Source organism: Malaclemys terrapin, chromosome 12, assembly GCF_027887155.1.
Source record: "Malaclemys terrapin pileata isolate rMalTer1 chromosome 12, rMalTer1.hap1, whole genome shotgun sequence".
NCBI classification, from domain to species: Eukaryota; Metazoa; Chordata; order Testudines; family Emydidae; genus Malaclemys; species Malaclemys terrapin.
The window spans coordinates 19,085,442-19,109,467 of record NC_071516.1 but is presented as its reverse complement, the minus strand read 5'-3'; the positions used below and the strand labels follow the sequence as shown (position 1 = coordinate 19,109,467).

The 24,026-nt window shown below is 43.7% G+C and overlaps 3 protein-coding genes and 1 long non-coding RNA gene across 13 annotated transcripts in view; 2 read left to right on the top strand and 2 right to left on the bottom strand.

The window, feature by feature from the left end:
• EYA2 (EYA transcriptional coactivator and phosphatase 2) overlaps positions 1-10,949 on the top strand; it is a 154,316-nt gene extending 143,367 nt beyond the window's left edge. For all 4 annotated transcript variants that reach the window (XM_054045313.1, XM_054045311.1, XM_054045312.1 and 1 more), the window contains 3 exons: positions 297-418; positions 3,164-3,264; positions 10,059-10,949. In XM_054045313.1, coding sequence (XP_053901288.1) covers positions 297-418; positions 3,164-3,264; positions 10,059-10,139 — 304 coding nt within the window. In that variant the 3' untranslated portion in view covers positions 10,140-10,949. The remainder of the gene's footprint in view (positions 1-296; positions 419-3,163; positions 3,265-10,058) is intronic.
• Positions 1-24,026, bottom strand: part of LOC128846308 (uncharacterized) — a 304,287-nt gene that overhangs the window by 272,473 nt on the left and 7,788 nt on the right. The window lies entirely within an intron of this gene.
• LOC128846309 (uncharacterized) lies at positions 16,673-19,092 on the top strand. Its single transcript, XR_008446757.1, has 2 exons — positions 16,673-17,105; positions 18,806-19,092. It is a non-coding gene; the product is annotated as an uncharacterized LOC128846309 (long non-coding RNA).
• ZMYND8 (zinc finger MYND-type containing 8) overlaps positions 21,050-24,026 on the bottom strand; it is a 107,383-nt gene continuing 104,406 nt past the window's right edge. For all 7 annotated transcript variants that reach the window (XM_054045305.1, XM_054045308.1, XM_054045309.1 and 4 more), the window contains one exon: positions 21,050-22,515. In XM_054045305.1, the coding sequence (XP_053901280.1) occupies positions 22,414-22,515 (102 nt within the window). In that variant the 3' untranslated portion in view covers positions 21,050-22,413. The remainder of the gene's footprint in view (positions 22,516-24,026) is intronic.

Below are 24,026 nucleotides of genomic sequence, written 5' to 3'. Positions count from 1 at the left end.
CCAGTGTAAATGACATTGGAGATTTACCACCATTTAAAGCACCTCAGTGGTTGGTTGCGATATACACTGTAAGTCTCCGTCTTCGTCACTGGTTTGCTTTAAATGATTTCATTTCTCATAAATTAATAATAGATTGTACAAAAAACCTCAGTCATTTTCCATCACATAATCACCAACTTCTCTGGAGCTTTCTCCGGTTGCATCCTGCCCTGTGCTCCCAGCACAGAGGCTAACAGGAGAAAAGGACACAGATTGCCTCACTCACTGCAATTCCAACTATCCACTTTGTTTTCTAGGCCTAACTGTGTAAACGTGTTGGTCACCACAACTCAACTCATACCAGCTCTTGCTAAAGTGCTGCTATATGGACTGGGCACAGTCTTCCCCATTGAAAACATCTACAGTGCAACAAAGACAGGTAAGAGCAATACAGCTAAGGCCTTGTCTAAAGTGCAGTTGGCTGTTTGTAACCAGGTTGTGGCCCTCGAATCTGATCCACTTACAGTGAGCACGGTTGAATTGTGTTCCTGCAGCTTTATTCACAACACAATTACATGATCCTCCTGTTGGTGCCTCCACATCTAACATACTAACTGCCCATGTTTGTATCAGTGCACCACGGGACGAATCTCCCATAGTGTCTCAGTGGGCGATACAGTGCCTAGGAGACATGCACACCCAGCAGCATTAGCAGCCTGTGGGCCATATGTTCTGGGACACCCTATCTCACACATCTGAGAGGAAGGAATTCTAATCGAACTTGTTACATAAATATGGCTAAAGGTCCTGTTTACACTGCAGGGCTGGGCTGGACAGTGAACTGGACCCGTTATAGAAAAGCAACCATGGATCAAGATAGAAAAGCTGTGGTTATGTGCTGTGATTGCTAGCAGATATTAATGATCTTGTTTGCTAACACAGACCATGTTTACAGCTATATCTGGTTACAATCTTTGAATGTAGACAGGGCCTAAGGAAGGAAGAATGATGGTCTTTTGGTTCAGGTGTTGGACTGAGAAACAGGAGATCCAGGCTCAATTTCTGACTCTGCCACAGAATTTCCGTATGATCCAGGGCAAGTCACTTAAGCTCTCTGTGGTTCAGCTTCCCATCGCTAAATTGGGGCTAATAATACTCAACTACCTCACAGCAGTGCTGGGCAGATAAGCTCATTGTTTGCAAGGCTGAGACACTTGGTGAGCACCAAAAGAAATGCCTTTTGTAATAATGTTGTTTGACAGCTGACTGAGAGCTCCTTTAAATCAAAGCATATGGACTCAACGCTGAGATACATAACTATGAATTTCATGGATCACACATCTGCACCACACGAGTATACATGCTGTTCCCACTAAACTCTTCCCTCTGCATGCACCAGGCTCAATATAAAACCTGTGATGGATTTTCTGGGGGGAGACTTTTTTGATTGTTCCAAAGTCTTGGTCAGGAGTCTGGCGAGTTCATTCTTACAGTGACCAGAAGTAAAGATGCAGAGATTATAGAGAAAGCTGGATGGTCTAGTGTTCTGAGTATGTGACTAACAACCAGGGACTCCCAAGATCTCATCCTCTCTGCCATTGTGACTCACTGTGTGACCGTGGTCAGATCAATTAAATTAAAACTTTTAAAATTTAAAAAAGTTTGAGAATGTTGGCCTTAATCTCTGGGGGTCCCTGTTTCCCTGTATGTACAGAGGTGATGATCATTTGCTACTTCCCATGGTGCAGTGAAGATTAATGTTTCTAATTTGTTTTGTAAATGTATGTTAAGCAGCACTACTATATCATATTGCCACATCAGGAATGACCAGATAGTCCTATCTGCTTTCCCTTTGTGGGTAAAAATATGGATAAGAATGTGAATTTCAGCTTCTCACAACGCCACACTAACATCCAGCCAACAAGAATTATACGAGGCCTAATATCCAAAAAACCCTAACCTCCTCCAGAGGCTGTACATCCCTTCTTCTTGCCCTTCTGTGATATTATTAATTATTTTTATATTGTGGTGAATACATACCCAGAAGCTCCCTGAACCTCTGACCTTCTCTTGTGGCTAGCACCTCTTAGGTTCTTGCACTCCCTCAAAATGACAAAGCTGTCCCGCACCAATAGAACTAGCTTGCAAGGAAGGTTGAAAGTGGAAAATGTCGACAACAACAACAAAACAAACAAAAAAGTTTTCATTAAAAAAAAAATTGTGACCAAAAGCTGGAAGTTTTTCAGCTGAATACTATTTGACAAAAATTGAAATGTTTCTGCAGAAAGCAAATACTTTTCATGAAAAATCCTGTGTAATAGAAAGCCCAATTTTCTAACAGACAGTTTGGGTGGAAATTTTTTGGCCAGCCCTACTGGATAGCTCACAGTTGTCCTAGGTTGTTGGACTTAAACACTAAATCATATTTGCCATGTTGCCGACGCCAAGTATTCACAAAACACTAAATTGATTTAAAAATCAAGAGATTTAAAAATGATAAATGTTGGGTTATTTTTATTTGCAGTCTGATGTTTGAGCCTTCTGGTTCAGATTTTCAAGCTTTTCTCTGCAATCATGAGCACTAGAAACTTTATTCTTTTTAAAATTAAAGCTGAGGTCTTCATGGTGGGGTAATGTGCACTACGGGGTAGGGGGTGATTTCTAAAGTGCACTAACATGTTGTGCATTAATTGGTTTGGGTACACCCTGCTGGTGCGCACTAAAGATTCCCTAATGCACTTTAACATAGTACTGATATATTAATGTGCACTAGGGAACCTTTAGTGCACACCAGCATGGTCTATACAGACCAATTATTGCACAACATGTTAGTGCACTTTAGAAATCACACCCCCTGTAGTGCACATTACCCCACTGTTAGACAAGCCCTGAGATTCCCAGAGAATTGCATGTCTCCAGCAGCAGGGGCTTTAAGAAATACACCAAAAATCACAAGACTTGTGGTAAACACAAGGGAGTTGGCAACACTAGGTAGGTAAAGAAGATGCTGCTAGCTTGTGTGATGGCATCTCAGAGAATGTTGCCTAAGTCTTAATTTGAGAACCAAATTACAAATGCAAAGAAACAAATGAAATCAGGCTCTGCCCCAGCCCTCACAGCTGAATTCCAGCCCGGCTGCCCAGTTCTCTTAGATAACAAACACTTCTTCTCTTTTGTTGCTCAGGGAAAGAGAGCTGTTTTGAACGGATAATGCAGAGGTTTGGGAGGAAAGCCGTGTATGTTGTAATAGGAGATGGTGTTGAAGAGGAACAGGGAGCAAAAAAGGTACAGTTGTATGTACAATTCCAGGTTCTTCGAGTTTTCAGCATTAAATGAAACTTCTTCCCCAGCACGTTGTTTACAGCTAGGCTCTTTCCCCCGGTTGCAAATCCTCACATCACCCTGAGCAATTTCCTACTGCAAATCCCACTTCCATAGCCCTGGCAACCATTGCAACCTTTCAGGTGGTCTCAAGCACTGCTAGTTTCTATTACATGTTCCAGGAACTGTTCCTGATTATTAAAGATGGCATTAGACACATGAAACAAACCCCGCTTGTGTGATGTCAGCTGAAGCAACCATGGTGAATTCTGGAGTTTCTGATCTATATGCCACATTCTTATAATTTCCAAACTCCAGCAGAATTTCTCAGGAGTGATTTATCACAGCATATTAATACTCAGTGCTGTCATGGAGGCTTATGTTACAGTAAATAATGCCAAGGAGACTAATAGTAAGTGGCTGCTTTTCTTTTATTAATGATTTTATGGAGCCATTTGATTAATTTTAACAAGCAAAAAAACAAACAAAAAAGTGGGGAGGCACATCAAATGCAAATAAAACAAAAATGGAAGAATCTGAAAGTGACATGAGCAGGGATAATGAACCCAGAATCCTGAGAGTATTACATACTCATTGGACAGACACAGCCCTTTGTCATTGGCATCCTAAACAGAGACTGCGGAGCAAGTGTTCTTTGCATCACATGCCAACTGACTGGGAAAGTCGAAGCAAGCCACAACCTGATTTTAGGTACCAGGTGAGACTTCTAGTTAGGGATTAGCAGAACATTTCAGATACAGTAAGATGCAACCTAGACTTTTGCCCAGATTTCTAACTGAATCCAAAACTGATTTGTTTTTTAATTGAAGTTCAAAACATTTTGATTCTTCATTTTTAAAATATTTGTATGTCTCTTTTTCCTGCTTTCCACTGGCACCAGATGCCAAACTGCTGAAATATGGCATTCAACATGAGCTCTTGTGGGCTTTCCAGCCTATTAGGAAATGCCCTTCTCATCATGGCAGTGAGGACAGTCACTAATGGTGGTGGTGCTGCTGCTGCTGGGGTGGTGCAGTGGCTCTGAGCCCTGGCTGCCGGTACAGTATGTCTTTGGGGATGGAGCGTGCCCTTAAAGAGACAGACATCTCCCCCTTCTGAAAAGCTGTGGTGGAGGGGAGGCAGTTGAATTGGAGCTGTGCTTGTACCGCAGCTCTCATGTGCTACTGATGCAGGGTGGTGGGCACCCATGAGGGCTTGCAGCCATACGGGTGCTGCTCCCAGGCAATGCAGGGTGGGAGGACAGCTGAGCCAGAGGTGCCCTTACATACTCAGTGCCCTGTGTAGCTTGCCTGTATGATCCATGCCTAATAGCTGCTGTGGATATTATAAGAATAGTGAGAAGGAAAGATCATTCTGGTGACTGCATTTTATGTGGACTGGAAGAGGGAGAGAGGAGAAGTGGGGATGCCAGATAGAAGAGCTAACAATAGCATATCATGAGAAGATCCAGGGCTGGGTCAGGTTTATGGTGATGAGGAAGGATAGATTTGGAGGTGAGGTTGGGGGTACTAGTGTGATTTTCACGGTAGAAATAAAGATAAATAAGAGAACATGGCAGGGCATAGTCAGAGACTTTGGGCATAGGGAGGAAGAATCAAGGGTGTCATTCACTAAGGCTGTGCGAGTTTGGGTGAGAATGGTGGAGCTGTTGACAGAGAAGGGAAATCAAACTGCAAATCCTTGGATTACTGCCTGTGAGGGTTTCTGCCTGTTAGTGGGGGTTGGAGTCACTGAACAATTCAGAGAAGAACCCTGGAGTCAGGAGGGTTCCTGAACTTTCTGTGGGGTAGAAACCTGATGGGAAATCTGCCATTGTTTTGGTTTCAACATGGCCAGAAACACCATTAGATCACGTCTTTCTCAGGGTGTCTTCCTGCTTCCCACTGCAGCCCCATCTAAGACTCTTGTGCTCTGGGAATGACCATCCTGTGTAACCCAACTTCCCCTGGCCGGTTCCTAGGCTGAATGAGGAGGCAGGAAGCAACAGCCAGGCAAGGCTGGTCACATTGGGAGCACAGGCTCAGGGAGGAGGGGATTCCAGCAGGTGCAAGGTGGGTCAACACTTGCTCTGTCCCCAGGGTCTCAACCAGTCCTGCCTTGAAGCAGCCAGAAAACCTTTTCCTCCATGGCACATCAATTCCTGTCACCAACCAAAAAAATCTGGAAATTAGCCAGATTCCCAGGTGCTTAGCTGGTTCCTTAAGGGTTAAGAATCCCTCCAAGAAGAACCCAAAATGCATGGACTGAAAGTGAAGTGATAATAGCCTGCCGCTTTTGACAGCTCTGCACTATACTTCAAAGGTAGTGGGTCAGTGCACATGACTGCATCAAAGGCTACCAGGTTCCATGGCAGTATGAAGCAGCAAGAAGGTTCAGCAGCCTTCTACAGGCAGGGTTTCAAGAGGCCTCTTGCTAGTGTCTCCTGGTTTAATCAACTCTCCCATTAGGAGAACACATTCTTTGCTGGAGCTGTCACAGCCTTTGATTGATGACAATCATTAGTCAGGGCTGCTAGCTACACACCTGACTTTATACAAAAAAACAGGGTGGGCAGAGAGCCTTTCACTGTTTTGCTGGCAGCACTGATAATATCTCCGTTTTAGTGAGTCGTTTTTCTTCACCTATCCACAAATGATAAATCTGCAAGAGCTGAACAGCAGGCGTGGCTGAGTGTCCAAGCTTTCTTCTCTTTAAAGAAAGGAAGATAGATAATTTAAGTGGAAGGGATTTTATATCCCCCAGGGGTCTGAGGAAATGGGAGAGGAAATAACTTTTCCCCTATAAAGTGAAATTGCAGAGTAATGCACTGTAGTCACTTCAGATGCCCCTGTGTTTGCTTGCTGTGTGTAGTGTGAAGTGAACAAAGAAAGTGATAAATAGCTTCAAGGGAAGATTTTTTTTTACTGATAGGCAACATAGCAGAGAGGAGCTTGAACTGTATTTAGGTAGAGAAGAGTGTAAATAGACACCATGTAAAATGAACATCTGGTGTCACTACAGTGTCCTAAGCAGGTAGAAGCCCTGGGAAAGAATCCTCTTCCTTCAACTATTTTGTCTGCTTGGGAAATGAGAATGTGTAATGTTAAGAAACCAGATTAAGGCTTTAGCTAGACACACAAGTTGCACCACTTTATCTGTATTGGTGCAGTTAAAGTGGTACAATCCCCCTAGTGACACCGTTAAACTTATTTCTATGTGGTAAGGGGAGTAAGCTAAACCAGTTAAGGCAGGCTCATACTTCTATAACCCACGCTGGGGATTGTACCGATAGCACTATTTTGGCAGTAACTGACATCATTATACCAGTACAAAATGTGCATGTAGACCAAGCCTCAGTCTTTGGTACAAACCTAGGATGAATGAACTGGTTTGGATAAGAAAAGAACCATCTCAAATCTTAGGCCACCCAGAGCAAATCAAAGAAGTTGGGATAAAGATCTGAATGTAACTTCCAAATCTTCTGAGAGTCACCCCTTTCAACTGAAGTGACCACAAAAACTACAGAGAATACTAAGCACCAGTCACAATTGTCAAAACTGTACCTACAGAGTTACCAGAATATTAACCAGACCCACCTGGTGTTTGTACGTCACTTGTTTACTGGCACCCACAAATAGTTGGCATTTTTTTCTTTTGGAAACATAAATCTGGCTTTCAAAAGAGCATAAGCATAGTTTCCATTATTTTAAATGAGACATAATAAAGTGAGGTGACTGCAAGAAGGTCACGGATAGCAAGATTTTCTAGATTTTAGCTGAATCCAGTAGAACCTCAGAGTTACGAACACCTCGGAAATGGAGGTTGTTCGTAACTCGGAAATGTTGTAATTCTGAACAAAATGTTATGAGTGTTCTTTCAAAGTTTACAACTGAACATTGACTTCATACAGCTTTGAAACTTTACTATGCAGAAGAAAAATGCTGCTTTCCCTTTATTTTTTTAGTAGTTTACATTTAACACAGTAGTGTATTGTATTTGCCTTCTTTTAATTTTTTTGTCTCTGCTGCTCCCTGATTGTGTACTTCTGGTTCCAAATGAGGTGTATGGTTGACTGGTCAGTTCATAACTCTGGTATTCGTAACTCTGAGGTTCTACTGTATTTTTAAATGGGACATTTCAGTAGAGAAGTACCTGCCAGGACTTAGACAATTGTATGGAGAGCAAGCATATTCAGAGTAATAATAGCAAATACTAAAAAATAAACAAGGGGTTTGGAAAAGGATACAGATTTTTATGCTTTAGGGCATAAGCCAACCTCTGACAAATGGGAGTCAGGAGGAAGCTTCCTTGGGGATGGGTTATCCTGTACCTATTATGGGTAGTGGGATAGGCCTGCCCAGAACTAAAGGTTGACCCTTCAACCACTGAACCCAGACCACAAATGAAAAAACAGGAACGGAGTGAATGTCAAAGGTTAAAAAAGTAGAGCACCAGGAGGGCACACCAAGCCAAGAACCCTCCGACAGCACCCACTGCTCCTCAAAGGTGTCTGAAGAGTCAGTGGACACCACCCAGAGGACCTCCACTCAGAGGCATGACATAACAAGGGATCAGAAATAGGCCTCACAGTTGCAGAGCACACCCCCGTCCAGATTCCTCCTCCTGGTGTGATGGGTGGCCATCTTGGACGGTGCCAGGAGGAGGCAGTCTCATGACTTCATGGGGCCATGAATGGGGAGTGCATAAATGAGGCGGGGGGAGGGGGAAGTGCAGCCAGAACCTCAGAAGGCAGTTCTGGAATAGGGGTTACAACCTGAGACATGCTACATAGACATGTGCCAGGGTCTCCCTCTCTTCACAAAACGGGCAGGTGTCGGGAGATTCCACGAAATGCACCAGCTCCATGGCCCTGCTCACAGCTCCACAAAGGAGCCACCAACTAATAACTCTGGCAGGCCGTGGAACAAGAGTGGAACAGCAGGTCCCCACCGGTTGGAGTAGGAGCAGGATGTCAAGGCGAGGAAGTAGATGGTATGAAGTACAAGTGTGTTCAGATGTTTTCTGGGTGCAGTTTGGCGACAGGCCCACTGGATATTGTTCAGCCAACTCAGGTAGTTTGTGTTGAGAGGGACCAGAGAGGTTCGTGGGGCAGAGGCCAATGATGAGCTCCAGAGGGCCAGGGTGAGGGGTGGGCAAGGAGAACCTTCCTGCAAGACCCACTTGAGAAAAGTGAGAGAAGCTGGGGGTAAGGCTGCCTTCTCCTTCTGGAGCACACTAGGGGGGACATGTAGAGTAGGCAACCCCATGCGATAGCCAAGCATTGCAGTGTCCTCCTAACTGTAGTCCAGGAGGTGGCACCAGCCAGGACCATTCTTTGATGTGCCAAGTCAGACTCCACCACCTGGACATGAAGGTGTGGGTTGTATAGCAGGGGTCTGTTAGGAAATCGTCCCCCTCAGTGTGCGCTGCAGACCTGGCTGCTGAGATAGCTTCCAGGTCCTGAGGAGGACCTGGTAGAAGACTGGCAGCTCAGAGAGGTTGGGAGGGAGACCTCTCAGATGGAGAGAGAGAATTGCTGCTGGTCATTTCGGCATCCTCAGAAGTGGTGGAGGAAGGCGTGTGTGAGCACGCTCCATGACTGACTACGAGCACTGGAGTCTCCTTCAAAGGGAAAGGCATCAGAACATCTCTGTCCATCTCCACAGCTGGTCAGACACCCTGGCCTCCAGATCAATCGAATTCTCTAGCGTGGAGGGATCAGTGGCAGACAGGCACACATCAAGATAGAACAGTGGACCTGCACCTCCATTGGATGGTCTGGCGCGTGAGTGGGAGGAAGCCAGTCTGGCACCTGTCCCCAACCATCAGGCCAGAGCTCTTGACCCAGCTGACTTGGGGTGAAGGAGGCTGCTGAATAGATGGTTTGGCAAGTCTCCACCCATGCCAAGTCTTCTGGGTCCTGGGCCACGAGGAACACTTCATCGGTATATGCCAAGAGGTTATCCTATAAGTGCCTGGTGCAAGGTTTCTTGCATCTTCCTCTGAAACAACTGGTAGTGGGCTAGATGGACCCCGGCCTGATCTATTATGGCAATTCCTATGTACCTACGGATTGAGGTAGGGTTTGTCTTTCCTGCAGAGTGAACTGTAATTGTTATAAAACTAACTGCTTTATGGTTCATGCTTTTGATTATGTAAAAAACTTCATTTTATTGCATAACTTCCTAGTCTATGGAGAGGTGGCAACACAAAGGTGGTTTTCGTGCCCTGGAGCATGTGTTATAGGAAAGGATTGCAGAGCTGTGTGGAGAATCTCATAGCACTTGTCTGTCATGTTGCTAAGGCACCTATTGCAATGGATTTTAGGCATCAGGAAGGAGCATCAAGATTTTGTTTAGAAGAACATTATTATTCTAGAAACATTCACGCTAAACCCAGCGGGAAAATGGGAAGTAAAGTTTGTAGTGTATAACAATACAAAATCTTTGCAGGCATCCAGAAACTTGCCCTGCCCCGCTTGTTTCCTCCGAAGCAGGACAGCATGTGAAAGTGCCTCACAAACTCAGGAAGTGCCTGCAATTTCCAGCACTTTGCAATGTTTTTAGTCTCTACAGACACACACACCTGCAGAGGGGACACCAAACCCCCCTCTTTTAATTTCTAAAATGATCCTTTATCTCTATAGCAATATTGTGAGTTGATGGCTAAGGGTGTAACACGTCCCATTGTTCAGGGTGCAAACTATGAAAGATCTTTTGATCCTTGTGTTTAAAAAATATATTTTGGTTTCTTTCCAGCACAACATGCCATTCTGGAGAATCTCCTGTCATGCTGACCTGGAGGCTCTCAGGCACGCCCTGGAACTTGAGTACTTGTAGCAGACCCCAACGTCTCAGCGCTGGGCAAGCTTCACTCAGAGAGACATCAGCTCAACCTATTCTTTGGTATTTTATATAACGGATCCTACAACAATTGCAGTCATCTTTCTTCAAGGGGAACCCATTGTATGGAAGCCTTTAAAAATCTGCATCAGGAAAGCAATGTATCAAATCCTTCTTCCATTGGATGGAGGGAAAAACCTTCAAATCACCCAGTGGGGATCTTTCAGTTTTATGGCTAAAATGGATTCCTAGAGCTGATACTGGACTCTTGACTGTTTTATTGCCATGTGAATGACTTTGAAGCACACAAAAGACTAGAAGTCCTGGGTCTACTTGTCAGTTTTCTTGCTTTGAAAGGGGGGGAAAAGGACACAGCATGGAATTCTGAGCATGCTCACTGGACTCTTCATTACATCATGTGGGACTTTCTGAAAATAAGAGTGAAATAGTTGGGGTTTTTTGTATTTTTTTAATTTATGAACTAATCTCATTACTCTGGTATTAAGCTCTGTATCTGTGTTTTTATCTTCTTTTGAGGGGGGAGGGCAGAGGGTCCTACAATTCTAATTTAATAGTTCTTTTCTCCACGATAAACTCCGTGGACAATCATATTGTGTACATTAGTATTGAGGACATTTGGGACTGTCGGTAAGAATTGTAGCTATGTTTTTTAAAGCTGATCTAGATGGTATGTGGACTGTGCATGTGTCTAAACGGTGCCTTATGCTGCCATCTTGTTTTCAGTGGGTGGGGAGAAGTATCTTGTGATGAATGAAAGGCATTAAATAAAACTACGTTTACATTTTGGGGGAATAGAACACCTGCCTTCTCTTCTCTCCATGCATTGTTGGACCTAGCAGATGTGTAGAATTCTTGCTTTCCCTCTGAGCTAGAGATGGAGTAGGAGAACTTAGACTGGAGATGCAAAGACTACTCCCTGTGATGGCAGGGAGCAAAGACAATCACCTGAATTATGTTAAGTGCTTGAGAACTTGGCCAACAAACAACATCTGTTCATCTATCAAGGGAAGATAAAGCTCGGCACATTTATTTTTGACAAAAATATTTATGTAAATAAATGCATATGCAAATTAGATTCAGCCTACAAGCTCCTGCTGAGCTGCCTTGGCAACCCTCAATGTCAAACATTTTGGCTCCCTGGGCTTGGATAAATCTCTAATTCTCTATACAGATTTTATTATTATTTATTTCTATTACAGTAGCACCTTGAAACCCCAGTCAAGGATCAGGACTTCATGTTGCCAGGCAGTCTACAGCCATGTGACAAGTAAAACAACTCCAGCCCCAGAGAGGCCACAATCTACATGTCATACAGGACGCCGCTGGTGTACAAAACAGACAAATTGGGTGGATGTTGGTTGGGAGGAGATAGTAACAATAAAACAAAGTTTAACACATCAGCAGAAGTCAGAGTTTGCCCCTTGCCTACCCAATGCCAGATGGGAGTAATTTGTAGATTTCACAGCAGAGGAAGATTTAGAGGAAGGATGTATGGGAGATGATTAAATGGGCATTTCCCCAAAACTGAGACAGTGTAACAATGTATTGGCCTCATTACCAATGCAGCATATTTACTGTTTGCACACAGGTGTGAAACTAAATAGGTTTTAAAGATACAACAGCTGCAGCTGTAAAGCCTTCGATGAGAATCTCAAAACAGCCACTTCAGGAAATAAAGATCCATTGCCAGCTCTGAGCGAGAGAGAGTTTCCTGCACGGTGAGTGTGGAGTACTGACCACAGAATAATTTAATCTCAGCATCTGGCTCAAAAGTATCAGCCACACAGCATCTGCAAAGTATGTTATCCACACTCGCCTACAGTAGGCAGGAGGGAAAAAAAACCTGTTTTGGGTCTGGGCATAGCACAGCACAAAACAAAAACAAAGTGTGGTTCTCCAGCAGAGGAGGCACTAGCCTTATGGTCTGCTGAGAGAGGGAATCTAGGACAAAGCAAAGTCTTTCTGCAATAGTTTGGCTGCATAAAGAGAGATTAAATTTGACCACAAAACTAGCACAAGAAACCAGAGAAATTGGGGGCAGGGGGGAAATCTGACTGAGAGGCTTCCATGAGATAAACACAAGTGTGAGTAAAACCTCCGAAAGGCAGCAGCTCTGGGGAATTGTAGGCCACTGACAGACAGTGAAGCTGCAGTTTTTAGGAACTTGCCCATCAACTAATTGTTTCTCATGGAATTCGGAGGCATTGGCTGGCTCGTTTTACCCAATAGCTCATTCTTTCTGAAGCAAATTAAGAGACTCCGCTTTCTGAACGTGTTCAGACATTCTCAAGCTTGCTTATGTGCTTGTAGTTTTCCTTCCCTGCACCCTCCATCACCCCCAGGCTCCCCACCCCAAGAGTTCTAGGGCTTGGTTGCTCTCATATTTGTACACACACACACCCTTGCTCTCCCGTGTATTGCTGCATATGCTCTCTCCATATTCATTCATTGCTGTCCTAGTTGGCTGTGTCCATCTCTCCTATGCCTCAGTAACATTGAGAGGAATATGCCAGCAAGAGCAATGATATGCCACCAGCTTCCAGACAGGGAGTGACAGGTGTCCTCCTCTCACTAAAAAACATGGCCTCATCCTTCCCTGTCTGAGGGAATCTAGGAACATTTTGTTCAGCAAATAGCTGGCTACCTGCACATACACATCAGTCCTGGGTTAGCAGTTGGGAATACCCATTCCGCAGGCACAGTCCAGACTATTGTTTGTAGCCATGTTTAAAAATAGTTTCAAACATTGTTGCAGCCTAAGGCCCTTTATAAACTACACTAGCAACCAGGTGAGGGGCAGCTATGAGGTGACCAAGACCCTTGAGTCAAGTGTAATGTAGGCCACCTCGGAGCCCTAGGTGAGTAAACTAAGCCTTGCCTAATAGACATACTGATGACATTACTAATATAGGACTGCTAATAATCAGAGCCTCTCCACTTACAGAGGGTCAGCACTCCTCTCTCTGAACCGTCCTCGTACATAAAAACAAGGCAGTGAAAGATAGCTATCCTATTTGGTAGATTATATTCTGGCCTCTTAAGACTTGAATGGGACTTTAAGAGTTGCAGAATATAGCAAACGCTGTCGCTACTGTCTTGTCAACACTTCAGGGAGCAAAATACCTTTCCAAACATAGAGAAAAACAAGCTGCACTAAGCTGTGTCTTGTTTAGTCACTGGCTTGCATTTCCAGAGAAACAATGTGTTCCTTTTTCACTGTGTAACACTGCATTTAGAAGAATTTGTATCTTCCCATCTATTGTTGATTAAATAATCATTTTCATATTGACCTTCACTCCACAGCACAAGCTTGAAAATTACTTTCTCCTTCAAAGTTTAAAATATCTTGTAAGGGAAGTGGAGAGCCCTTCTCAAGTGTCAGTCATGAAATGAAGCCTATAGGGCCAACTTGACTGCTGGAGTAAGTAGGCAAACTCCATTAACTTCAGGGTTATACATTTATTTATGCCAGCCACAAACTGGGCCTTAAACCATTAGCTTGGCTAATGGGCTAAGTAATTACTAAACTAACACCCCCCCACCTCAGTTCACTTATGTCATGGGAACTCCCAAAGAAGTTTAATCATTCCTACTTCAGCAAAACAGCAGGGTTGAGGGACCCGCTCCCAGAAGTCAAGAAATGAGCAATATATATATATTTTAAATTCAAAGAAGCCACAGGCATTTAAACCGCCTATCAGGGTTATTGTAGTGGAATGATAGCACCATTTATAGTTGAGATTTAGATAACATGCTATTAAACACAGAGCTGTTTTATAACGAGCAGAAATAGTTAGCTGTATAAGCTGTCAATTTGCTCCATTCAAATAAGCATACATGCACTAAGGGCCTGACCCAAAGCCATGGAAAGCCATGGAGAGATTCCCATTGATTTCAGTGGGTTATGATTTCAGTGGGTCATGCCTCAAAAAAGTCACTTTCTCCGTAGACTCAGGAGTCAAGGTATTTGCATAAGTACCAAAATACATTTTTAACCATGAAAAAAGTTCTTGCTGAATACTTTTTTATCCATAAATTGAGATTATATCTGATCATTACTGTCAGCTTTATTTTAAATTGGATGCAGATGTTATAAGAATATACTACAGTGTTCTAGAGGTATTGACCAATATGCTATAGCCTCACAACACTGTTACTGTTGGGCTTGGGGTCCACTGCTGTAATCATTTTAAACATAGAAATAAGTGTTTGTAAACAAATGATGACTGTGGGTGATGCAGAGCAGCAGGTCCCTTACTTCAAGCCTCATTAAGCTTCTCAGAGTTCTTGGGAAGAAAACTCTGTGATCCAGTTCAAACTTGTATTATGATGCTACTGCAATTAAGGGCAATCATTCATCTGTTACATAGTTTGGGTGGGATGTAGGTTGTAAATGCTGATTTATTGTAGGTGTTTTGCTGAATCTGTTGCCTACCAGAGCAGCACAGGTGCTGCAGGGCTTTAACAGACTTGGGAAACACTGTAATTAAAATGAAATAAATTACTTTTGACAGATATGTTACAGCTTGTCATCCTAAAAGGCAGATTGCTAGGGCTGGATTAATTCTTTCTGCTGCTCTATATGAGTGCTAAAGTATTATTTTATTAGTGCTTTCCTTCCTTTCTGGCTGATAATTTATGCCTCACTCACCCCATCTCCTTTCTGTCTGCTGGGACTTTCTTTACTTAATTGTTCTTATGTCCACATTCCACAGACTCCAGTGGAACCAGGATTTCACCCTTGGAGTCTGGCAAAACTTCCACTAACTTCAATAGGGCACAGATCTTCACCTCAGGTATTCAGTAGACACATGGGACATCATGCAAAAGATTCACTACAATAATTGTGCACAGGCTTTCACTACAGTAATGAATGACATAGGAGATCTCTTTTCTACCACTGCTTACTCTTCTGGTGTTTACCTGCATGCCATGACTCTAAACATGAGTAGTAGTAGTAGTTAAAAACAAAAATGCTAAGTTGTAAAGCAAGTGTATTGTGTATGTTAGGGCATTTTGTGTAAATTAATGTAAAAAAAAAACCCAAACCTGGTCAATTTTCACCTTTTCCCACTGAATATTTATTAATATTTTCTTCAGAAAAATGAGTAAGAGTAGCAGGTGCAGCTGTGAGCACATTTGTTACCCCCACCAATGCAAAGCATGCCAGTTGCACTCATTAGAAGGAAATAGTTGGGGGGACATATCAATAACTGGCAAAACTATCACCAATGTAAAGTGACATCTTGTCTTCAGAATTATGGATGATGAAAGTGCCAGAGCTGTAGGGGCATTCTCAGCTCAGCATGGCTCCAGGCCAGGCTGGACTCCATGTGGTCCCCAAGAGCCAAGTTTCAGGTAGTTTTTCTAGTGGCTGGAGGAGGGGAACTGTAAGCAGAAAAGCCTGGTTCCTCACCTCCTCCTTGCAAACACTGCCTTTAGCTACAGTGTAATTCAGCACAAAACAGCCATTGTCATTCCTCTTCCAATATCTCCCCTGCTTTTCCTTTTGCCCACTCCATCAAATTTAAAGTTCTCAGCTTCAAGTCCCTACAAAGCTCCACCCTGGCTTACATATCAGTTTCTTACTGTATTCCCCTTCTTGTCTCCTTTGCTCAACTGGTGACATGACACCGTCCCCTCCATCACATTTGTTTTCTTCTCCCACTTCCATTTTTTTACACCTCCTTCCATCTTGCTTATATACAGATGGATCTCCTAACCACAGAACCAAAAGCCCCCAACCCTCTTTTTCAGATCCTTTTTAGAGACCCACTTCATCTGTGAGCCTCACAAACACTCAAATGCACACAACAGCTAGTTTTCCTAAAATGACAACATCCTCAGGGTCTATCCATACATCATTACTTAACTGCATCTTTTAGGCAGCAAGTGCTTCATATATGGCCAACCAATAGTGCTTAAATCATATATAACAGTTGCCCAAGATGTACCAAAACCAGAAATAGGTTTTATTAGCTCTGTCCACAACCCACTAGTCATTCAATTAAAATGTAATCCAGAGCTGAACCATCTCGGCTTTTGATTTTGTGACACCAAACCACGGCCCATCACCAACATGTGAATAATCTATACACAACTATAATTCCGAATACTGTTGATATACACAATTGCTTCTTTTGCACTAACTAATGCTTTGCAAAAAAAAAAAATTGCAAAGGGAGTTCCCTGGATTTACCCCCGTGTTAGATTGTTGCCTTCCTTCTCTAGCTGATAACGCTTCTTTTTACATTACTTTAGCTCCCACATTTAGCCACATGATGGCAACAAGACTCCATGGTTAGCCCTGTCATGTGAAACACGCCCGCCCCGGCGCGTGCAGAGAGGGTCCCGACCAACCGCTCCCTGGGGCCCCAGGCTGCAGGGAAACGCCCCGCCCGCTCCCAGCTTAGGGCCATCGTCACGCTCACGAGAAAAGAGAAACTAGCGTAGCACTGGCTGGGCGGCTATAGTGCGCGCGCGGGCCGCTAACGAGCACCAGACCCGCCCGCCTTCAACCATGGCGGGCGCCCAATCAGCTTTTAACCCTCACCGCTGCCAGCCCAGCCCATAAAGGAGGCTGGGCGGAGCGCGCCCCAGAGGGGAACGACCTAGAAATGCGCCCGCTGCGGGCTTTACGCTCCCCGTCGTGGCCCCCGTGGGAGCGGGCGGCCTCGGCTGGGCCTGGCCCGGCTGGCTTGAGGTGCCCGCTCGAGGGCAGCCCGGAAGCGCCGGGGGCGGGCGGTGTATAACGCGAGGCCTGTCCGCGCTTCCTCTGCCGGCGAGGGGGGGTGGCCGCGGGGCCACGCCTCCCCCGCCCGTGGGGCGCAGTCCGGGGGGGGGGGATCTCGTTCTCTGGCGTGGCTCTGGTGGGTTCGAAATAAAACCACCAAACCCACTTACTGTACGTGGACTTGGTGCCCCCGGGGTGCCAGAGCGGCGGTAAGAGCGGCCCCCTGGGGCAGGCGCTACGGTTACCCATTTTCTCATGCCACGCCCTCAAAACTGAACCCGCCCCATCGTCACTCACTTTAATCCGGCAGGGACAGGCGTGTGAAGGGCTGGCGGTTAGGGTGTCGGGGGCGGCTCTGGGAGGGAGTTAGGGTGTGGCAGGGGGTTCTGACCTGGGGTGGGGTTCAGGAGGGGGCTCAGGGCTGGGGTAGAGGATTAGGGGGTGGGGGGGGGATTCGGGCTGGGGTGCAGTCTCTGGGAGGGAGTTTGGCTGCATGAGGGGGCTCCAGGCTGGGGGTGAAAGGCTGGGATGGGGGTTAAGGTATGGGAGGTGAGGTGCTGGCTCTGGGAGGGAGTTTGGGTGTGTGTGTGGGGGGGGGGGGGTTGACCTTGGGCAGGGGGTTGCGGTGCAGGAAGGGGTTTGGGCTCCAGTGGGGCAGCGCTTACCTCAAGCAGCTCCTGGAAGCAGCTGGCTCTTAGGCAGAGGGGCCAGGGGGCTCTGCACACTGCCCATGTGAGCAGGTGCCACCTGCTCAGTTCCCATTGGCCATGGTTCACAGCCAATGGGCGCTGCAGAGCCTGCACTTGGGGCGGGGGCAGTGAGCAGAGCCCCCATGGCTGCTCCTTTGCCTAGAAGCTGGACATTTCCAGGAGCCACAGGGAACCATATAGCCCCACTGAGCCACCAACTGGAGTTTTAATGACCTGGTCAGCGGGGCTGACTGGAGAGCCAGGGTCCCTTTTCAACTGAGCATTCTGGTTGAAAACTGGATGCTTGGCAACCTCTAAGGGGGGCAGCACGTGCAAGGGTGGGGGGCGTGGCCTTGGCTTGAAGAAGCAGCTCTGTCCACAGGCGGGAGCATGGAGAAGAGCTGATGGGGCATGCAGGGCCTGCCTTGCACCTGGTGTGTAACAGGCTCCAGAGATGTGGGGCTGCGTGAGCCTCTCGGTAGGGTAGTGGAGCCAGGCAGGAGAGGGGCCTGCGTAGATGCTGCCTGAAACTGCAGCTGCTGCAGGTCAGAAGTGCAGGAGGAAGAGGGTGTGGCCACGGCTAGGTGGAGGTGTCTGAGCGCTGCTACTGGCTGATCTGACCCTGGGCCTTGTGAATGATGATATAGGCATTGCAACCACTGGGGATGAAGGTTTGACTCCTTGGGCTGTGCTGCGCTGCTGGAGGAGCTGGAGCAGCTTACCCCAGAAAATAACTATAGTAGAATCTCAGACTTAGGAACATCAGAGTTACATACTGACCAATCAATCACATACCTTGTTTGGAACTGGAAGTACACCATCAGGCAGCAGGAGGGGGGGGAGCAAGAACAGTACTGTGTTAAATGGGGGGAGGGATAGCTCAGTGGTTTGAGCATTGGCTTGCTAAACCTCTGGTTGTGAGTTCAGTCCTTGAGGGGGCCATTTAGGGAACTGGGGTAAAAATCTGTCTGGGGATTGGTCCTGCTTTGAGCAGGGGGTTGGACTAGATGACCTCCTGAGGTCCCTTCCAACCCTGATATTCTATTCCGCTACTACTAAAAAAAGTAAAACAGCATTTTTCTTCTGCATAGTCATTTCAAAGCTGTATTGTCAATGTTGTAAACTTTTGAAATAACCATGTTTTGTTCAGTTATGAACATTTCAGAGTTATGAACCTCCATTCCCAATGTGTTCATAACTCTGAGGTTCTACTCTAATAGGTGAAGTTACTGGATTGAAGATGAATTCTCAGGCCCTGCACCCTCTTCTGCTTCAGCGTGTGTACTTCTCCCCTGCCAAGAACTGTCACTGGCTCTCTTGCTAATGGATAGTTGTTTAATACAGCTATGGATCCTGCCTGAAGCCACCTGGTGCCCCTCCCACTAAGGGATAGCCTACCCCTGTGTGTAAATCATGCTCATTCTGTGCTCAGAAGTGCATAGGGTCACTGCAGCTGTGCCTGAAAAGCAAAAGGAAATTAAATAGTAAAGACATAAATTCTGGGTGACTGCTTTTGATGTCTTTTTTTTTTTAATTGGCATGGGAGGTACTTGTCCCTAAGGGGGAGCTGTTGAGATCTTCTCGGTGATTGAACAAACCATACTCCTATGTACTGAAATGCAGCCACCTCTGGAGTAAAGCTCACCAGCCGTTTGATTGTCCACTACACCACAAAGTGAATATCCTAGGGAAGTTAAGTAGCTGACTACATTGGCCAGCTCACTAGAGCTACAATTCCAATTGTTGAGGAACACTCCTTATAATTTTTGAGATGTTCAGCACCTTGGTTTTACATTCATGAAAGATTGCAACTTTAGCAGTGCACCACACCTCAGTCTCCTCTTGCACTATGTGAAGACAGTGAGTCATTATAGGCAGATCAATGCCACCTATGAATTACCCATACCACTTTATCTGATGCTGGGCTCTCTTCTCCACCTATCCATCTGGGTTCTTATACCACACCACTTACCATGGCAAATGAGCAATAAAGCTACAGACTAGTTTGGAGTCCTTTTTAACCAAATTTACTTTTTTCAAGGCTATTTATGTTAAGTACAATTCAAAGCCATCATAGTTCCTTTTCAGATATAGTCCTCAGTTTTGCCCCATTCTTCTCCAGTTGCTGTCAGCATCCCTGCTTCCTATGCTAGAGCTCTGAGAAGAACTCTGGATACATGTTCTGCACTCTTCTGCCAGCACAATTGTCTCTACAGTAAGGGTTTTGCTGGCATAGCTATGTCAGCTAGGGAGAGTGGGTTTTTTTCCCCTCATGCCCCTGACCGACACAACTATGCCAACACAACTTCACAATGTAGACTGACCCAACCTTTTCCTTTCACACATTAGTACAAGGTGGCAACATAATGACTTTGTTCAGTAATAGTTAAAAATCAGACCTACCCTTCACTAGGAAAAAAGGTATGTTCTTACCTCATATTAAATAACATGAGCTAAGATCTTAGTGAAGACAAAAGTTTGTAGTTTTAAAATGTTAGCAGGTTAAGTTAAAACTGTGCGGGAACTAGAATATACCTGCTAATGCATTCCTCTTTCTGGAACTCTTAACTTTACAGTATTATCAATCTTAAGCAATTAAAAATCATGAGACAAGCCCCAAAACATGAAATTGGCTTCAAAATAATGAGACTTTTAAAATAGTAATGGGGGGAGAATTGGCATTTGCTTTCTGTTTTTTGAGCCTTTACGGTTCACTTTTTTTAAAAGCTTTTCTTTGAGACCATGAGGGCTAGACACTTATTTAAAAAAAGTAAGCCGATACTTTTGTGTAATAACATCACTCCAGAAACTGGTGCTTTAAACAGACACCAAATATTGTGAGACTCACAACAAAATCATGAGTTGGTAAGACTGTTTCTATTAATTATATTCAGTTTCACTGCAGCTCTTTTAATATATTAATTTGGGATATGGCAATTAGTGAGCACATTAAGTCTGTAAACCTGGGTTGCCAAAATATGGCTCCCCTGACAAGTTCTACAATATAACCAACAGCCACCCTCATTTTTAAACATATGGATACAGTTTGTGGAGACAACAAATAGCATGTAATGCTTAGCCCTGATCCAAGTGACCAGGTGTTAGAACAATGGATGCTGGGGCTGTAGTCTCCCTGGAATACACCTCTATTAAAAATGAAGGTAACTGCACATTTTATGCATAGTTCACTGGACAAATTGTTAACAGCTTTGTTCTCATTCTGGACTAGACTTCGTCATTGGTCAAGCCGCCAAACTTCTCAATCTGAAGATCCTACATGAAGAAAATTTTCATGATCTGGAGACTGCAGAAATAAACATCCAGATAGAAGGAAACTGGAGATCTAGGAACACAAACCATTTTTCTAAAACAGTTTAATAAAAAATTGTGACGATTCCTGAAAATCTGGGGAAACCCAAAGCATAGAGTGTGTCACCTGTCTCAGTCACAAAGAAACACAATCATCAAAAAGATATTTAAGTTTAATACAAATTTTATACAAAGAAAATGTGAAAAAATACTTCCATATGCTAAAAGCAATTATGCTTCACAAATAAGGCCAGCTAGGCTATTTTTGACACAACTGCAATTCACGAATATTCTGTTCTCGATTTTTTTCTTCTAATACTTTTTTTTCTCTCTAATGTGGGTAACTAGCTGGAGACTGTACAAACTGCATCCTTTTATAAACAATGGGAGAAATAAACATGACTAAAATGTACAACAAAATGTACTGGAATGATATAATACAATTAATTTTCTCATATACATACATCACCTTTGCTTTGTTCAATGCTTTCGTTTTACACAACATACAAAATGATACTACAGTATAAGTGTAACAGACAGAATTTTCATGGGTTACTTTCTCTCATACTGTACTGTTTCATGCTTACATAAAAACGTAAATTCCATCATATAAATAATACATGCTCTAGCCCAGCATCCTTTGCCCATGTTTCCTGATACATAGTCTTCTCCAAATCAAGTTCTTGTTCCATTTGAAAAGCATTTCAAAGTTCTTTAGAGAGGATTTTTTTAAAAACTGAACTATGAACCATAGAAAAAAAATCCACCTTTCTCACATCTGATACTATTGATCAGAAATCATGTTACCAACTAATTGGTATTATACTTTCTACTCTTCTGCTGTTAGGCTGAATGAAATTTAAGCTGGTTTCCTGTAAACAATATCATTTTTAACAGTCTGATCACTGTATAAAACAAAAAAAATACCTTATTTGTGTACTTCAGGTCCACAGATTGGAAATTTCATAATTTGCCTAATAAAATGAATTTTTAAAAGGTACATTTTCAACTTTAGTTGCACAAAAAGAAATTTTAACTGAGTTTCAAAGTGCACAATTGTTTTCATTACCAAATGCAAATTAAGATCAGCTTCTCTCTTGATAACTAATGAGTAAGTGATTTTATGTGCAACTGCAGTTCCTTAAGTCCAGTTTTCAATGTTCGTTCGTGATAAGGCTGTTTTAATCTTTCCTTTACCAACTTCAAACACTCTTTATAAGTTAAAGTCAATACAAATATAAAAAGGAGATGGTACTCTAACTTTAATGACATCCACAAATTGTACATTATTTACAACCAAAGCATAGATTTAACATGGATCTTACCTGTCCTCAGCTTTTTAAAGCCAGCGCTAATGCTTTACATTAATGTAGTGTAGTTAATGCTTTGTACACATATACAAAGCTAAAGTCTGAACCTTTGAGGTTAATCCAAAGAACTGTGTTTATTTTCACATTTCTATTAGACAGATTTTTATTAGTTATTTATTCCAACAGTCGCCTGGGCTTCTTGTTAGTAGTTAGACTCTTCGTACTTGGACTGGCATTGTGGTCTGAACATACTGAACTCCAGTTCTCATTGCCACTGTCCCAGCAGAAGGACTTACCACTACAGGAATGGTCTGTGGATTAAAACCAAGCAAAACACATATTGTTATATTAAAGGTCACATTCACACCACCACAGAAATAGAGCCCATTATTTTCCAGTGAAAAACTAGAAGATCTTTTATTTAAGGTTTATCACCTTTTCTTACCACATTTTTGCCCCACCAAAAGGCAGAGTGTAACAGCTCAACTTCCCTACAGCCAATTATTATGCTATACACAGATACAAGGACAGGTGATTCCTATGGGTAATATAAGTATTCTGCCTGTCTTGAAGAATTCAGTTCTCAGTAGCTAGCCCATCCAGTGGTACATTTTCCAAAACTAATACAGAAGGGGACTGTGAAAATCCTTTGTTACCTGGAAAAACATATTTGTGACTAATCGAATTGGAATACAAAACACACAAGTTTACAGGTGCATTTAGGGTTTCACAGTTACATTAATACTGTTCTTCCCAGAAAGGATCCCTCCCGTGTGGGCTTAAGCACAGGTGAGAATGAAAAATATATGTTTGGATAAAAACAATAGTGTTTATAATACTGCAAGCTTACTTTGCACAGATCAATTAATGACAAAACCCTACTATTATTGGGAATTGCCTTTTGACACTCTTAGACTTTGTCTACACTACCACTTTTGTCGGTAAAACTTTTCTTGTGGGAAAAAAACACACCCCTGTACCGACGTGAGTTTCACCAGCAAAAGTGCTGGTGTGACTAGCGCTATGTAGGCAGGAGAGTGTCTCCTGCTGACACAGCTAAGGCTGCTTGTTGAGGCTGGTTTAATTATGCTGGCAGGAGAGCTCTCTTCTGCTGGCAAAGAGCGGCTACACGGGAGACCTTACAGCAGCACAGCTGTAGTGGTACAGCTGTGCTGCTGTAAGATCCATAGTGTAGAGACAGCCTCAGTAAGAACATTAATTTAAAATAAAACTTTGCACTTCTGTCACCGTTTCCAACTGAAGGTGTCAAAGTGCTTTATACACATTTACAAATTGAGTCTCATGACACCCTATTTGGTAGATATTTTATTCTATAGCTAGACACACAGAGGCACAAAAAGGTTAAGTGACTTGCTCAAGGTCACACCAAATCTCTGGCAGACCTGGGAACCTTCCTCCAGAAATGTAAATCAGTTTAGAAGCTGCAGTACTGAGCAATCTGTAAAGATGTTCTGACACACTTCTCCTGAAGTCCAACTGGTGATCAAATAGCTGCATCAGTTTCCATTCTGAAGGCTTTAAAGTGAAAGAAACAAGGACCAAAGGCTTTTTGGGGAACTGAAAGGGATGCACAAGTCTTCCCTCTGACATGTGATATAAAACTCCACAGAAGGCAGAAGAATAAATGCACATTTTCCACAGTGTTTCATAGAGTGTTTTATACTGGTGCTTTGGTAGTACTTTATTAGCAAATGTTGCTATTGTCCTTGCTAGGTAGGACTTCAAAAGCTGGAATATTTGTGATAAATTCTATTCATTGCAGAAGCTGCAACATTTCTGCAGAAATGGAAAGATGACAGAT